General features: G+C 34.0%; 1 protein-coding gene across 1 annotated transcript; it reads left to right on the forward strand.

Annotated features, from left to right (window-relative positions):
- Positions 1-5131: 5131 nt before the first annotated feature.
- On the forward strand, positions 5132-5653 carry LOC147386044 (mannose-specific lectin-like). The gene has a single exon (XM_086423232.1). It carries the CDS (start codon positions 5132-5134, stop codon positions 5651-5653), a length of 522 nt encoding a protein of 173 aa, XP_086279358.1.
- Positions 5654-18105: the final 12452 nt, after the last annotated feature.

The following is an 18105-nucleotide window of genomic DNA, read 5'->3' on the forward strand; positions in this document are numbered from 1 at the left end:
TTGTAAAATTATAAGTTGGATGTATGGGATATAAAGTTTGATTTGCCTTACTGACCTCCAAATAGGTTCCATACATGGTGGTATTCAGATTTCTAAGAATTAGTATGACTAATAGATTAGAGTTGTCTTTTGATTTCTTTTGGACAACATTCTCCTTTGATGATGGATCAATTTCCTTATTTATTGGGAGTTGGAAACAAGGGTTGGCTCTTGGGGCTATCACATTTCAAAATTGATCATTCTTTCTTTCTTTTAACGACAAAATTAGCTAACTTATTTGGGATTCTATCATGGTTATGATTGGAACTATAACTTGATTGATATGTATTTGATTTTTAATTGATAAAGGGTTATCAGCCATTGTTGGGCAATCATCCAATTCCTCAAAAGAGTGGAACTGTAACTTGATTGCCCATTCCTCATAAGCATGGATAAACTCGTACAACACTCGATAGAATGACCAGAATTATGAAATAAAACACACATGATACAAGACTCTCTCCTAAACTTCATGATGACATAAATTCTATTTGATATTCCTAAATTAAAAGTTCTATCTGTACTGTTTCTTATCAACCATGTGCACACACACACTCGATCCATAAACTCACAAAGAAAAGACTGGACCTAGGTAGGGGTGCCTTACTCTAGACAACTTCTAACAGTTTTAAAGAATAATCTAAGCCTTCAATTGAAAGCGCCCTCAATCCGCGGGTGTGGATTCATTTTTTTTTTTTTTTTTGGAGTCGCCACCTAGTTTTACGGTTTAGGAATAAAAAAATAACTCTAAATAGACACGGACCACATAATCACAAAAGGATTATGGGTACAAGGATCAACTTACGGGATTGGAAGGTGTTAAGCTCAAATCTCGCCAGACGAAAATCGATCTCTACTTTTCTCAAATATTTACATTGCAAAATAGCTTAAATCTAGAGTAAAAAAAAAAAAATTTCTTTTACCTGAGTGATTACGACAATCGATTCCTTTTGAAACTGGAGGTGAATGTTTCTCATGTGAATTTTCTCGCTTTAGCTTTATTGCTAGATCTGTTTTCGATCTTCGAGATGAGACTTTCTTTTTTCTAGATCTAGATATTTTACTAACTTTTTGGGATATTTTTATAATTTCTATTTTTAGGTTAAAAATTGGGGTTTGGGAATTAGGTATTGATTTAGGACTCCAAATTTAGAATTTTGGAGGGTATTTGGAGGGTTTTAGGATTTCTCTTGACCTATAAAATTAGGTGGTGAACTTTGTGATAAGATTAAGATATGAATTAGATCTTTTAGAGATAAGGTCTGTCTCTAACTAATTTGATAAGTTGTTTAGAATAAAATAATATTTTAGATAAATTTTATTTAAATTTTAAAATTTGAATTTTTTGACTTATATAGAATGGACTTTTTTTAATTTTTTGAAAATCACCGAATGGAGGGTTCTTTAATAAAATATCATATGGGCCCCACTTAAGTAAATAGGCAATCGTTTAAAATTTGGCCTATGAGCTTAATTAATTGATTTTATTTGTTAAAGAATTTTAATTTGATTTATTAAAATTTTACTTTACGTTAATTAATGTTTTAATTACTATTTTGAAAATTTTGAATTTTAGGGTTGAAAAATTATCATTTTGCCCTTAAAGAGAACTTTTGTGTTGATATGTTGTTTTTTGACATTTTGAAATGTTTTCGAATCAATTTTTCATAAGGATTTTAATGAGAGTATTGGTTTATGTCATTTTTGATTTTCAAAGTGAAATGATTACGGACCCTATGAGGGGTATTTTGGTAATTTTATCGATTTTTGTGAAAATTGGTGAAACAGTTTGTTTGATTTTAATTTATTATTTTATATGTTCGAAATGATTTTTCTAAGTGTAATGTAGACTTTAGAGATGTTCTGATGTCAAGGGTATTCTAGTAATTAGATCAATTTTTAGTGATTTTTCTCGTAAAACTTCTTTTTGTCTCAAAATGATGATTTTTATATTTGGGTCATATTTTCTTAGTGTAGCGTGATTTCTAAAGTTTTGCTTGCTTGAAATATTTCATACAGACTTTGGAAACATCTAGTAATATATAAAAACTTTAAAATATTCATTCATCATTGCGAACCTTTGCAATCAAGTTGGCGAGTTGATTAATCAAGTGAGTGCAAAAATGAGGTCTCTACACCAACCCAGTTCTCTGAAATTAAAACCAGTCAGTTGGATCCTGAAAAAAGATGTGGCGCACAATGTTGAGTAGGGTCAATATTAAACACTTTCTTATCTAGAATAGACGTAATCTATTCCCTTGATTGGCAAGGCAGGATCGTCCTTAGGCACTAAGTCTGATCAAGAAGTGCAATTAGTGCTAGTTTTGATTATCTTTGCCTATTAAGCTCGTAGGGTCCTAAATTCAAGTTTATCAAGTTTTAGATTATTGTGGATTACTATGTTAATTCAATTATTCTAATAGGATCAGAATTTAATGGTGAAATCTGATTCTTATCTTACGGTGCCATCCTCGTAAGGGTGCCATTTTACTATGTGCAACTCTAGTGTATAGAGATAATCAACCAAAAGTAGTATAGAAACCACTAGTAGTAGTTTCGTGGGGGTACAAGTCTTACTTCCTGTTCTAAATAAGGGATGTACTAGTTGAGTCGACTTGGGTCACTGACACTAAACTCGGTGTATTAACCCGCGGAGTCGAGATAGTTTTTGTCCTATTGTCACCCTCCCCTAAAATTATTACACTTTGAACCTTCTTGGATAGATTTCAAAAATTAAAATGTGTTCACAAAAGGCAATCCCACTTGCAAAATAAAAGAAAATAAAAGTTACGTTTCTTGTTGGGGATCTAACTTGGATGATCAAATAAAGCTCCGGTCATCGTCTCCGTGTCGGATCCACCTCTTTTAAGCAACATAACAAATCTGTTAAAATCCAGAAACTAAAAATTCATTAAAATTCCAAAAAGTGTAGAGATATATCAAGCAAATAAAAACCCAAAGTTAGATTTGTAAAGACCATCGCATCACGGATAGTATCCACCGTGCGATGATGAAATTTTGGCAAAAAATTGGAGTTTTCGATTGTGGATTGCTCTGAACTGATTAGAATAAAAATAAAAATTTTAGAAAACCTTTTTGCAATTTCAAATTCAGATTTGTTGAAATCCTAATCGAATCTTGTTAAAAATTGGAATCAACTCTCAACTTATAATCACTAATAAAAATTATTAAAAATCGTAATAATTTTTTCTATTTGGTAATTATTTATTACATAAAATATAAAAATAGAAACAAATTTTTATTGGTAATTATTTTTTACAATAAAATAAATATTTTGTTGACTATTGTATGAAATATAAAATATCAAGATAATTCTTTTAATTTCTATTTGGCAACTATTTATTACATGAAATAGTTGTAGACCCCAATTTGTTTGAACCAAGCCCAAAAGTGCTCGAAGCCCAATGTAAGTTTTCGAGTAGATCAAGTGGGGCCCGATTCAATGGAGCCCAACTCTCCCCGAGGACAATTTCAAAGCTGAAAATAGGCTAGGCCATGGGGTACCCATGGCCTTAAGGATTTCTCTTCGTCGCCGTGAGTCACCCATGGCCCCATGTTTTCTCACCAGAACCATGGGTAAGTTATCGACTCAAACAATATTTGGCCAAAAACACACTCACCCAAGGCCCATTCGGTTGAGGTTGTTAGAATACATGTGCTCACAAGATTTTGTAATTCGCAATGCTATGCTTCTTTCACAGCGTTATGAAAAACGTTATTAAATTGACTAATTTTATAGCATTTAAAAAATGCTATTGTGGAGATTAGTATATAATTTATGGTAGGCTATTGTTTATTTTAATTGGGTCAATAAAACAACAATGATGTAAGACTTTAATAGCATTTTAATTTGAACGCTATAATTCACAACGATGTAGTTCCCTAATATTTGATAAAATCTGACCGCCATCAACATCTTACATCAGTTCTATAAGGTGCCAATTGAAGTTAGAGAACTCAAAAATGAAATAGAATTTAATTTCTTGATGTACGATGGAATTACAAACATCATTTCCAAACGAACAACTAATCTCTCAACAAACAAGATTCATGACAAATCAAACAAGCACCCAAGTGAACTCCTTAACAACTCTCTAATTCGCTGTAGAAGATTCACTTACATTAATTCAATATACATCGCATTTTGAGGGCTAGCTCTACATCCATACATAATGGATTTCTCAATTCCCCGTAGAGTAAGTAATACTCAAATAAAGAAACAAGGTTGTATGAGACATAAGAAACCTCTCGGCTGATTGGTCCCCATCTTGACATGGAGAACCTGCAAAACCAATATGAGAAGAATGAAGTTTAAGGGTAGAACATTTGAGATGGATAAGAGAAGAAAATTCTAGCAAAAATCCAAGGAGGGGTTACCATGTAATTGATCCAATCAAATTGTTGAAAATTTCAAAATTCGCAAAGTCATGTAGCATATATGTTCTTTTGAGGAAAAAAATGCATGCACACCATTTTTCTGTCAAAAGTTCTTTTGTACAAGCTTCCTTTAAGTCCTCTAACTGGAATAGGCTAGCTAGATCAGTTAGGAGAATTAAATATCAGCCCATGGATATATCATTCGAAACTGTAGCAGATAGTTCAGCAAGGATGCACCTCGATATAGAGTGGAGAAGTCCATCTCAAAACCACTCTATGTCTATGAAGATGATAGACGAATGAGAGTTATTCGAGAAGAGCAATAGAGCTTTTACGAGAGAGAGTGTGATGAGCAATCCTGCCATGTTTCTTTAAAACAGGCCACGTTTCATGCTTGTGTGTTATTAAGAATTGCGACTCGTTAGGAAGCAAATTGGTTACTCACGTGTATGTTGTGTGTCAATCCAGTTTGATGAACAGAACAGAACAAATAACGACCTGCAAAAAAAAAAACCAACTTTGAGAAGAAGAAAAAAAAAAACAATAGTTAGAATTGTACACGTGTAGGTAAGCTGAATGTATTAATAAATTAATATGTGGTTAGAAAAGTCCTCTCCCCATCTATAAATGCCCCCCCGTCCCCCCCAACTTATAGTCACACTCACACATAGACAACAAACTTTAAGAAATAATTATGGCTATTTCTGCTCATCTTCCCAAAGCCATGCTCACCTCTACTCTTCTCCTCTCCATCTTCCTCACTCTCAACCAACACTACTGTGAGGCTCAGAGTTATCCCAATAATGTTTTATACAGCCCCAGCTATCTAGGTGCTGGGACCAGTCTTGACTCTGGTATTTACTCCTTGAAAATGCAATACGATTGCAATCTTGCACTTTATGAGGGCAGATCCGCGGTGTGGAGTTCGAACACGATGGGTAAGGGGAGCAATTGCCGTTGTGCAATGCAGAGCGATGGGAATCTTGTGATTTATAACGAGAAAGACACTGCAGTATGGGCTTCTAACACTTGGCATAGGTGGACAGGTAACTTTGTCCTGGTTCTTCAGAAAGACAGGAATTTAGTTATCTATGGTGGTGCAGAATGGGCTACTCACACTAACTCCATTGGCACGGGGGTCTCGGTGAATAAGCGATATGAATCTAAGAATATCACCAGCACCAACACTCATACTAAGGTTTCTACTAATGCTTGAGAGTACAAACTTAAAACTTATCCTAAGCTTATCTAGCTATATCTGTGACCTACCTTAATTTCCCTAAGGCATGTTTAGTGCCATTGTAATTGTTGTTTTTCCTAGTTCTTCACGTCATGTGGTACGTAAGTACCTTAAGTTGTCTGTTTAATGTGATCAATGTTATGTTTTATGAAAAAATATAAATATATATATTATCTAATGCCGCGTATCTTTTTCTTTGTTATAATTTCGAGCCTCTTGCAGGATTTCAGCGTCACGCAGGGGAAAGAAAGAGAGAAATTTAGAGGGCCGACGTAACAGTTTCATTTTTATTACAAGAACTCCCATAGAGTTCTGACAACTACAGGGAACCTTACTTTATGAAATTTGTTACCCACCAAATCTTACTTTGTCAAATCTGCTAACCAGCAAACCTTATAGTGGGGATCCACTTCGTAAAATTCAAGATGCAGTTAATTTGATATTTAACATAGCTTGGAGTGGATCCTAACCATGATTTTAAATCTGTTTGAGGCCGAGATGACTAGTCTGAGTTGTTTGGGTATCATCCACCAAAAAGACAAGTTGACAAGTCGTTTCAAAGGCAAGATTTGTGACATATAAAAACATGATCAGATGCCTCAGGGTTATAAAGGACAAAAATCTTAGAACTTTGAAAGTAACATTCACATATCAAAAGCTAATTTTAACTGTTGAAATTTAGTTATAAAAAAGTTTAAATAAAAAAGCATGACTAAGTTTGTAAGATTTCAAGTATTAGTAAGGGTCGTTGCATCCACATGGACGATCAAATTGACAATCGAACACTATAACCTACTAGATTTCATGGAAAAACTCAGATTCAAAAGAAAAAAAATTGTACACATGTCGGGTGGAATGTTACGTGCAGCCTGTTATAGCGAAAACTTTAAAGAAAAAAATCTAGAAAACCCCTTTTTAAGCTTGATTGAAGGTGTTTTAAACTGAAGACTAACAAACTCACAGATTTAAAATTAAAATTCAATGGTGAAAAATTATCGCTTTTTTCAAATTTTTTTTTTATAATTCCTATATTTTTGGATGCCACAAATTGATGAAGTTAGGATCCACTCCAAGGTTTGTTAAGAAACAAATTAACTGAATCAAGTTGAATTTTATGATAAAGTAAGACTTGGTGGGTAACAAATTGCATAAAGTAAGGTTCCCTTGGATTTATCAGAAAATTGAAGGAGATGGTGATTGAAGAGGATGGCGTTTGAATTTTGGATGGGAAAAATGGATAGGGATGGAGTAATGGAAAAACAGGTTTTAGTGGAGTGTAAAGAAGAAATAGGGAAGGAAGCCTTGAGCAACTTCAACCCGAGGCTTCAAATTGACATCTTCTTCATTTTGAATATTCTGGACCATTCTTGAATTCCAACAAGCCTCATCTTCAATTCACTATTCATTCAATAACATACTATTCACTTACAAAAATAAAAGGGGAATACCCTAAGAAGGGTAAAAAAATTGAAAAAATTCTTAGGGGAAAAAAGATAATTGGCTTCCACTACATGAAAATTAAAAAATTCAACCGGCCAAGGCCCCTGAATTTTAGAAACCGAATTTGGATGGCTTAGGAGCTTTGAAAATATTTATGTTCCTCATATTTAATGGTTTAGAGCCATCGAATTTCTCTCATCCTCTCTTTATTCGACGATTTTGGATCGTCAAAATTAAATATTGAGAATGAAAAATTCAACTTTATGGTCCGTCGAATTTTATGAATTTCGACAACATTAAGCCGTCAAATATGAGGTTTTTTTCACGTTGTGAAACCCTTAGCAATTACCATGTATTGAGACAATAAAATATTTTCCCTTCTCTTGTGGTGATCCCTGGCACGTCAGAGAGCATCTAAAAAAAGAGCGTAAGATTATCATTAGTTTTCTCCTATATTCTCTAAAACAAAAGATAAAAAAGATGACAAAAAAGAGTAATTTTCCCTATGAAACAATGTGAGAATTGCCCATATTTGATGGCTCAAGGCCGTCGAATTTCATAAAATTTGACGGACCAAGGCATTAAAATTTTCGTTGTTGATTTTTTTTCCAACGGACCGAAACCATCAAATTAAGAGAGGATGAGAGAAATTTGACGGCTCTGAGCCATCAAATCGAGGGAACATCAACATTTTCAACAGCCTTGGGCCGTCAAAATTCGGATTTTAAAATTCATCGATTTTGACCCATCGAATTTTTATGTCAAAAAATCCAATTTTCACGTGGTGGGGACTCTGTTATTTATTTTTGTTAATGACATGTTGGCCACCCCATGTTTTTTATATTTTTTATGACCTATTGGCCAACACAAGTTTTTTTTTTTTTAATGCCGTTGAGCACCATGTGTATTGAATGGAATTTCCAGTATACAAAAGTACCCTTGTTAGTTACAAAACTACCCTTGTATGCTTGCCGTGGCAAGCACTGAAGAGTCTATGAGCAACAAAACGACTAGTTGGCCACCACATGTTCTTATTTTTTTGGATGATGTGTTGGCCATCCCATTTTTTTTTCAATGGCGTGTTGGCCTCTACATATATATATATATATATATATATGAACAGCATTCCTAAGACTCATATTGGGACTCACATTGCGACACACCGTTTTGTCTTATATGGGCAAAAATATTTGGAATGGGCTGATTTTTTTGTGAGGATGATCTCTATGGTGAGGAGATCATCCTTGCCAAAAATCAGCTCATTATGAAACTTCTAGACCGTCCAATTTTTGTTGAAAAATTATAGACCGTCCAATTTTTGCAAATCAATTTTGATGGGGTTAGAAGTTTTGGAATGGGATGATTTTTTGCCAGGATGATCCCCTCATCACAGAGATCATCCTCACAAAAAATCAGCTCATTCCAAACATTTTTGCCCATATAAGACAAAACGGTGTGTCGCAATGTGAGTCTCAATATGAGTCTTAGGAACGTGACCCTATATATATATATATATATATATATTGAGACTCATATTGAGACTTAGGGTCACGTTCCTAAGACTCATATTGAGACTCACATTGCGACACACCGTTTTGTCTTATATGGGCAAAAATGTTTGGAATGAGCTGATTTTTTGTGAGGATGATCTCTGTGATTAGGGGATCATCCTGGCAAAAAATCATCCCATTCCAAAACTTCTAACCCCATCAAAATTGATTTGCAAAAATTGGACGGTCTATAATTTTTCAACAAAAATTGGACGGTCTAGAAGTTTCATAATGAGCTGAATTTTGGCAAGGATGATCTCCTCACAATAGAGATCATCCTCACAAAAAATCAGCCCATTCCAAATATTTTTGCCCATATAAGACAAAACGGTGTGTCGCAATATGAGTCCCAATATGAGTCTTAGGAACGTTGTTCTATATATATATATGGGAAATGTTCAGCACCCTAAGTTTTACCACACACTTTAACAAACGTTTTTTGTCCTAAATGGGTTAGAAGTTTTGGAATGAGTTGATTTTTGGTGAGGATGATCTCTATGATTAGAAGATCATCCTCCCCAAAAATCAGCCCATTCCGAAATGTTTAGCCCCATGTTTACACGTTGAAAAATCGTGGACCGTCCATTTTTTGTAAATCAATTTTGATGGGGTTAGAAGTTTTGGAATGAGCTGATTTTTGGTGAGGATGATCTCCTCACCATAGAGATCATCCTCACCAAAAATCAGCTCATTCCGAAACTTCTAACCCATGTAAGACAAAACGCGTTTGTTAAAGTGTGTGGTAAAACTAAGGGTGGCGAACGGGACCCTATATATATATATATATGGATAATGTGTTGGCCATCCCATTTTTTTTTCGATGACGTGTTGGCCTCTACATATATATATATATATATATATATGGGTCCCGTTCAGCAACAAACATTTTGGCAAAACATTTTTCAAAACATGGGTTAGAGGTTTTGGAATGGGTTGGTTTTTGGTGAGGATGATCTATACGGTGAGGAGATCATCCTCACCAAAAATCAGCCCATGTCAAAACTTCAAGCCCCAGTTTATAAGTTGAAAAATCGTGGACCGTCCATTTTTTGTAAACAATTTTTGATGGGATTAGAAGTTTTGGAATGGGCTGATTTTTGGTGACGATGATCTCCTCACCGTAGAGATCATCCTCACCGAAAATCCACCCATTCCAAAACCTCTAACCCGTGTTTTGAAAAATGTTTTGCCAAAATGTTTGTCAAAATGTTTGTTGCTGAACATTTCCCATATATATATATATATATATATATATATATGTCACGGAGTCATTTGAGTATGCTACATGATCAGTCATATTATCATGACTCTGTTTTTGGTTTTTATGATGTGCTGACCACCGCATTTTTTTTATGATGTATTGGCCACCACATATTATTGTACTCATATAGTGGCAAAAATTCACTAAGAAATTAATTGAGTACGAATTTATTATTAATATTTTTGTGCTAAACTGATGAACCAATGGTATATTAAAATAAATAAATAACCAATGGCAGGACGCCACAGTACTTCCACCACTTTTAAGCTGCAAAAGTAAAAAAAAAAAAAATTGTAAAATCAAGTTAGAGTCGCTTCTTTTCTTTACTTACAGTGGAAGTTAATTTTCCCACTTCAAGATCATGTAAAAAGTGAGTTTGAAAGGCATGAAAAAATAAAATATAAGATATGTGTGCATGTTCATATATATGTTAATTTTCCTCGGACTCATGATTTTGACCAAGCATAAAATAGATAGTTTCGGTAACTTCCACACAAAACCTCAAGTAGGAGGGTAAGCGAAGGATAATACAGTTTCTCTACCTCTTATTTAAAAATAAAAATCCTAAATATAATTTTTTTTACCATGTTTGAAGGTAAGATCATTTAAAGATATAAGGATATTTTGATTGTTTAGAAATCCATTAATATGGATTTCCACAACAATACAGACCTTTGTCTCAATAAAATGAAGAAGATTAAAATTGAATAAATCACTAGTCAACGAATGGATGTAAATTATCATAATTGACTAGGGTGGTGGTTAGTAAAAATATAAATTAAAAATCCTATTTGATTCCTGCACATTCACTCTCATCGAAAAATCATAAGATACTGGTTTTGTGTGTGTGTGTGTCACACACACACACATACTCTCCGCTAACGAAAAACCTAGGGATCATATCTATTTCATAAGGGAATATATCCTCTAAATTTTCCAAAAAGGGTTGATCCCTACGAATTTTCCTAATGTCTAATTTTATGGACACCTCAATTGATTTTCTACCCTAGATGTTAATCAGATATATTTGTATCCTCATAATGGTATGGAAATTATTTTGTGAAAATATCCTACGTATGTCCTTGATTTTTAGTGTCATCACCTTTTTGAAACAATTTTAAACCATTGTGTTTCCAAAGAAAATGAAAATGGTAAGAGAACCAGGGTCCTTACAATCTTGTAAATTTATAGGCTGGATGTATGGGATATGAAGTTTGATCTACCTTACTAATTTTCAAATAGGTTCCATACTTGGTGGTGATCAGATTTCAAAGAATTGGTATGGCTAACAGATTAGAGTTGTCTTTTGATTCATTTTGGACAACATTCTCCTTTGATTGTGGATCAATTTCCTTAGTCATACATGCACAATTATTTTGCTTATTGGGAGTTGGAAACAAGGGTTGGCTCTCGGGGCTATCTCATTTCAAAATCAATCCTTCTTTTTTTCTTCTAACGACAAAGTTATCTAAAACATTTGGGATTCTATCATTGCTATGACTGGAATTGTAACATGATTGATTTGTTGTTAGGCTTTAATTGATGTAGGGTTATTAGTCATTGGTAAGCAATCATCGAATTTCTCAAAAGAGTGGAACTGTAACTTGATTGCCCATTCATCATAAGCATGACCATAATTAGGACACAATACACACATGATCCATGACTTTCTCCTAAATTTCATAATGACATAAATTCTATTTGATTTTCCTAAATTAGAAGTTCTATCTTTACTGTTGCCTATCAACTATTACACACATAGTCGATCCATAAATCATACAAACAAAAGATTGGACCTAGGTAGGGTGTCGAACTTTAGACAACTTCTAACTGTTTCAAAAGGTAATTAAAAACTCCAATTGAAAGTGCCCTCGATCCGTGGGTGCGGATTCACTTTTCTCTTTTTGGGAGTCATCACCTAGTTTTATGGTCTAGGAATCAAAAAATGACTCTAAATAGTCAAGGACCACATAACCACAAAAAAATTATGAGTATGAGGATCAGGTTACTAGATTGGAAGGTGTCAAGCACCAATCCCACTTGACGAAAATCGATCTCTACTTTTTCAAATATTTACATTGCAAAATAGTATAAATCTAGAATAATAACAAAATACCTTTTCTTTTACGTGAGTGATTATGACTATCATTTCTCTAAAAAATTAATGGTGAACGTTTCTCGTGCGAATATTCTCGCTTTATCTTTGTTGCTACATCTGCTTCCAATTTTCGAGATAAGACTTTCTTTTTTCTAGATCTGGATGTTTTACTAGCTATTTGGGGTGTTTTTAAAGTTTTTGGATATTTTTTAGGTTGAAAATTGGGGTTTGGGGATTAGGTATTTACTTAGGGTTTGAAAAATATTTGGAAGATTTTTGACCTTGGTTTTCTAGGATTTCTCTTGACCTACGAGATTAGGTGGTGAAAGCACCTTTTAAAAAAACTTTGTGATAAGATTAGGGTATGGATTAGGTCTCTTAGATATAAAGTGTATCTCTAACTAATATGTTAAGTTGTTTAGATTAGGATGCTATTTTAGATAAGTTTTATTAAAATTTTGAATTTTGAATTTTTTAACTTACGGAGAATGAGAATTTTTTAACTTTTGGAGAAACCCCTAATGAAGAGTTCTTTATTAAATATCATGTGGGCCTTACTTAAGTAAATTGGTCACTACTTAAAATTTGACCTGTGAGGCTTAATTAATTGATTTTATTTGTTTAAAAATTTTAATTTGACTTATTTAGATTTCAATTTACGTTAATTAATGTTTTAGTTACTAGTTAATGTGTTAGAATTGAGACATGGTGTTTTTCCCTTTTAATGCAACTACCTCATTATCCTTTTTGCTCAATTCCAAAATTGCCACTTCCATTTTTATTAAAACTATTATTTATTATCGGTATTTATTTAAAATTTCCCCTAAATCTATAAAGAAGGAAAAAAAAAACTTGCTTTATTACCTTAATAAGCTTTCAAATTTTAATTAGGGTGGTTATGCTCCTATGGATTACTACATTAGCAATCCAACAAATGACGTGGCATGCTAATATAGATTATTCACTGTATTATCCGCATCTCTGGATACGGTATTGAAGGCCAATAATTAATTTGGTTTTCAATCATTTCTATTAATGCTGGAGTGATGACCTCAATGGGGGAGAACTTGACGTGGTGGTGCGCGCATACTTGTAGATGACTATTCTCCGAGATACGAGTAAAACGCATCTACGAACATGTGCGCACCACCACATCAAGGTGTCCCCGCTGAAGTCACTCTAGCACAACTGTTTTTGAAATTCTATATTCCGTTTTCTACTATGTGGTTCTGATTTTTCATCAGATTTTGTTTGCAGGTTTGCTGAACTTTCTTAACCTTCTTGATATTGATGATTAGATCCCCCCCTCCCCTCTCTTTTGTGAATGTTGAACAATACCATGGATTAATGGCCGTGGCTGAAAATCCTCCTAATCTTGAGTTAGACTAGCTTGACATACTTAGAAAGATCTCAAGTGTTAAAAAGAGTTGTGAGCTCACACTCGGCATCGATAAACATGATTGAATACTGTTGGCTTGTAGAGGACGAAATTTAAGAACTTTGAAACAAACAATAAATAAAAAACCATTATGTTTCACCAATGAGTTTTGATTTTAAGTTTTGGGAGTTCGGTGATCGTCCATTTTCAACACCCTAGATCAAGTTCAAATAATTTTATTATTATCTGGGTTTTTCCATGAAATCTAGAAGGACGTTAAGAGTGTTGGATTGAAAATTTGGTAATCCATGGGCCCAACGACCCTTAGTAAGATTTGAAAATGAGTAAAATAAAGAAAATAATCTTATTCTAGTAATCCATGAAATCTAGGAGTCTGTTACTGGTAGTCTACCTTTTACTTAGTACACCCCAAATAAAAATAAAGAAAATAAGTGAATGGTTGAGAAAGAGTAAAAGTCGGGGTGCGAATAGAAGCTCTCTCTCTTCTAGATTTTTTTTCTTGGGTTTAGGACTTTATTTGAGCCTAATCATAATTTTAACATCTACTGAAATTGTTTGAACTAGTGTTATGATGTTTTGAAATGGTGAGATTGTAATTTTAGCACAACCTTTGTAATGTTTGAAGAGTATGTTTTAATCTTTAATATTTAATCGGGGTGTGATAAATAATTTAAAAAGTTGGATTATAATAAATAAAAGTTGGGGGGTGCCAATAGTAGCTCTCTTGTGTTCGATGCAAATTACCGAAATAACAATGAACAAGTAAGACTTTGGTAAGCAAAGGTCGATCCACAGAGACAATAACCGATTTGATACTTCTTTCAACTTGAAACCAATGCAGATTTTTAGTATTCAAATTAAAACAGTTTTAGCAAAGAGTATCACTAGTTGACTAAAAGCAAAATAAGAAATAAAGATGCAATGTAAATCTTAGAATAATCAAATCCACCTGAGTAAATCCTCTCCTTAGATCAATTTGTCCTTTACTTGTCTCAATCCTGAGCAAAACTAATGTCGATGGATCGAAAGATCAAGTGATTAAATCCAAAATGAAATCTACAAGTTTGTGAATGAATCAATAAGATGAAATTAAAGGATTTGTATATGATGTTCTTGATGAATCAGGGTTTAGCATGAGCTTATCTAAGAATAAACCATCAAAATTAGGAAATCAAATACTCAACCTAATAATCTCTACTTAAGAATTCTCACAATGAAAATTATGAAGTATAAGGTAAAAGGCAAATTAACTATGAGAGAAAATATTGCTCCAGTTTCATTGACCACTTTGATAGAGGGTCTAGTCGGTAATCATCGTAAGAAACAACAAATAAGAAAATAAAATAGAGATGAAAGATGAGAAAGATGAAAGGTATTCTTCATTGATCTTGAGTCTGAAAATTAACTGAATCATCCTTCATTACAAACTTCAAATTAAAAACCTAAACTAAACTAAAACTAAAACTAAAAGAAGAATAAAGAAGAGAGGGGAGAAGGGAGAGGAAGAGCCTCATTCTTCAAGCCTTGGAGTTTCCCCAACTTCTAATCTCTCTAACAAACTAACAACACTTTTTATTTATAGAGTTTTTCTAGGGTTTCTGGATCACTCCCCCTCATGTTGTTTTGAGACAACTCTATTAATGCAAAGGCAAAATGACTAAAAATTTCCAACGCGAATATCAAGAATGTCTCCCCTGGGACCATTGCGGTGCACCACATTCTTACTATGGCGCGATGATTGGGAATGATTTTACTATGAAATTTGGGTGACTGATCCGAATTGGCTCAAATATTGTAGTGTTGGCTTTGCTTTTTTCCATTAGTCTCTGAATATTTGCCTTTTAACTTGTAACCAATAGAAATTATTTAGTTATCAATAATTTTGGAATTTTTAAGTGATTTGTTTTATTTGAGGAAAATAGAAATCAAGTGTGGGTAATCTCTTTGTAATTATGATCTCAGAAATGACTTTTTGAGACTTGATCATCTTGTTTATTGCAATCATGCTGACGATCATTGTGATTTGTAGTTGATTTCACGTGGATAGCTAGATACTAACCTAAAATTGATCAAATTTGTTGAACAACCATGTGCTACTAGGTTCAATTTGATTGGATTGATTAACATTTAAGCCATTGGCTTATTATTGAATTTCAAATTAAAATACTAGATTCTTTGTTACTATCTTCTAAACACAGTAATTCCCATCTTGTATTTTTAAAGTACTTGTTGGACACTTAGCTGGTTAAAGTAGGTAATTGCTTCTCGTCACTTTTATTTTTTATTTTTAAATTATGGGAGGTGTAAGGAAAAGAATCAGCAACCCACAGCAGTAATCACTACGTCAAAAAAGCCCAAATTCTGCACTTATTTAACGGTAAATTCGACGGCCCAAATCTCACGTTTATATTCGCCGGCCCAAAGCCCGCATTTAAGCCCAACACGCGTATTCGACAGCCCCAGCCCAACGACCCACCGGTATTTTATATTTTATATTTTATTTTTAATAAAATTATCGAACAGTTTCGATTTTCCTTCTCTTCTCAATCTCCCTCTCCTTTCAAAATTTCTTCTCAATCTCCAATCTCCCTCTTCGATCTACTCTTCTCAATCTCCCTCTTCGACTCTGAATTTCTTACCAAAATAGACTGTGGAGAGGCATTCGAGCTGCATTCGAGCGGCATTCGAGCGGCATTCGAGCGGCATTCGAGAGCCATACGAGAGGCATTCGAGCGGCATTTGAGAGGCATTCGAGAACACTGATCACCGATCAAACCAGACATTCGAGAGGCATTCGAGAACACCGATTGATCAAACCGATCGATCGATCGATCACTTCGTTGATAGATTTTTGATCTGCTTCAAATCCAGAGATCTTTAGTGTTTCTGCAAATCAGATTTTCTTCCTGCCTCGTTTTAGCCTTTTAAGTGGTACATTTTATAATTTTCTCTGTAATTTCAGTTTAATCTTGTTAAAATTCTACTTTAGATGCTTTAATCTTGTTTACCGAGCTTGTTTGTGCTAAAATGAACTTCTAATCGTAGAGTTATTAGCGAATTTTTTGGTAAATACCCTAATTTTCCAGTCGGCCATCTTCACTTCTTTTTATTTCTTATATTTTTATTCTAGTTTCTTTACTGCTTCTATTTTTCACTTTAATATTCTCTAATTATTATGTTTTGATGGTGATCTATAGTTTTTTTTTGGAGCTTTTCTGATAAATTTGGATCTAAAATTGGAGAAATCTAATTGGATGCATTTTTCTATGAATTTAGCTTAGATGATATGAATGTAGTTTCTTTGATTTGAGTTTAGTTCGTTAAGGGTCTATTTTTGGAGCTCTCTGTCAACTCTGTGATTTCCCTCTATATGTATAATGTGACCTCTTATACATGCCAATGGTCCATCTCACCCATATTATTGAACAGACACACTCCTCTGCTCATCTCTTATTCTTGTAATAGAAACCAAACATCAAACTCTCATAATTTCACAACAACAATATAGTTACTCCTGCTTCAAGCCTCCTAGTTCCATTTAGCATTCCAAAAAATGTCTCACCTTGTACTCTCAGATTCTGTATATAAAAGCAACCACTTTAATTAAAAGCCATTACTAACACAGATACGCCAACACCAACAAAATTGGTCCACTTCTTCAGCAATCACCTAAGAGCCATGCTTAAATACCTCTTTGAGTTCAAGTTCATGACACAACCATGTCCACTTGAGCAACTAAAATTCAATCTTCCGTCATGTGTACCATGTGCATGGTCCACCTACACATTGAGCTAGACACATGTGACCCACCCACTCATTGAGCTAGACCTTGAAATTTTTGCAGCTTTAGGAAGGTCCATATCAACCCAAGCCCAAACCCCATTCTCCCATTAGTTTAAATTGAATCTCTTCATTCATCAATCTATCTAAAAAGAAACTAAAAATTCAAATTTGAATTCTTGTTTCATATAGATTTGATCTGACAATGCAAGCATGACATCCAACAATAAAATTTGAATCTGTCCAATCATCTAATGTAGAGCTAGGTCATGGAAGCCAGCAAATATGAGGCAGCTAATGGAAGATGAATGTTTAGAAAAAGTTAAGTGGATGAATATGGAATTCATGTACCCGTGCTATTGTGAATGTGGCCCATATGCACGTAAATTAGACTACATGTGGTCAGAAGTCACATCAAGAGAAGAGGGTAGCTGCCCGCTTCCCCACTCCCACCTATGTTCTGTCATCTCCTTCACACACACACACACACTCTGTTTCTTATTTTTCAAGGGATATGATGCTATGGTCCAGTCAGTAGTCAGATATCTTACCACGCTCATGTCAGACTTTATGAGAATCTTCATCTGATTCGTTTTGACTTTAATATTTTAGAATCAGATCTATGGCTAAAACTGAGGCAGTATTATATATAATAAGCTGCTACTGAGAAGTATAATATTACTGCTAGAAGGAAACATGTGGTGTTAGACATAAATATCCAAGTCAAAATTAGCCATTCAAAATCCTTTCAGTAAACTAACTCCATGAACTATGGCTGTCAATACATATAATCAATATCTCTCTCTAAACATCTATGGGACAATAGTTGCAGAAGAGAAGAGAAGATTCGTAAGGGAAGGCAAGTTATTTGCATTATCTCTCTCTAAACAAGATGTAAGA

The sequence above is a fragment of the Akebia trifoliata genome, chromosome 14, assembly GCF_017979445.1.
Source record: "Akebia trifoliata isolate Shusen 1 chromosome 14, ASM1797944v1, whole genome shotgun sequence".
NCBI classification, from domain to species: domain Eukaryota; kingdom Viridiplantae; phylum Streptophyta; class Magnoliopsida; order Ranunculales; family Lardizabalaceae; genus Akebia; species Akebia trifoliata.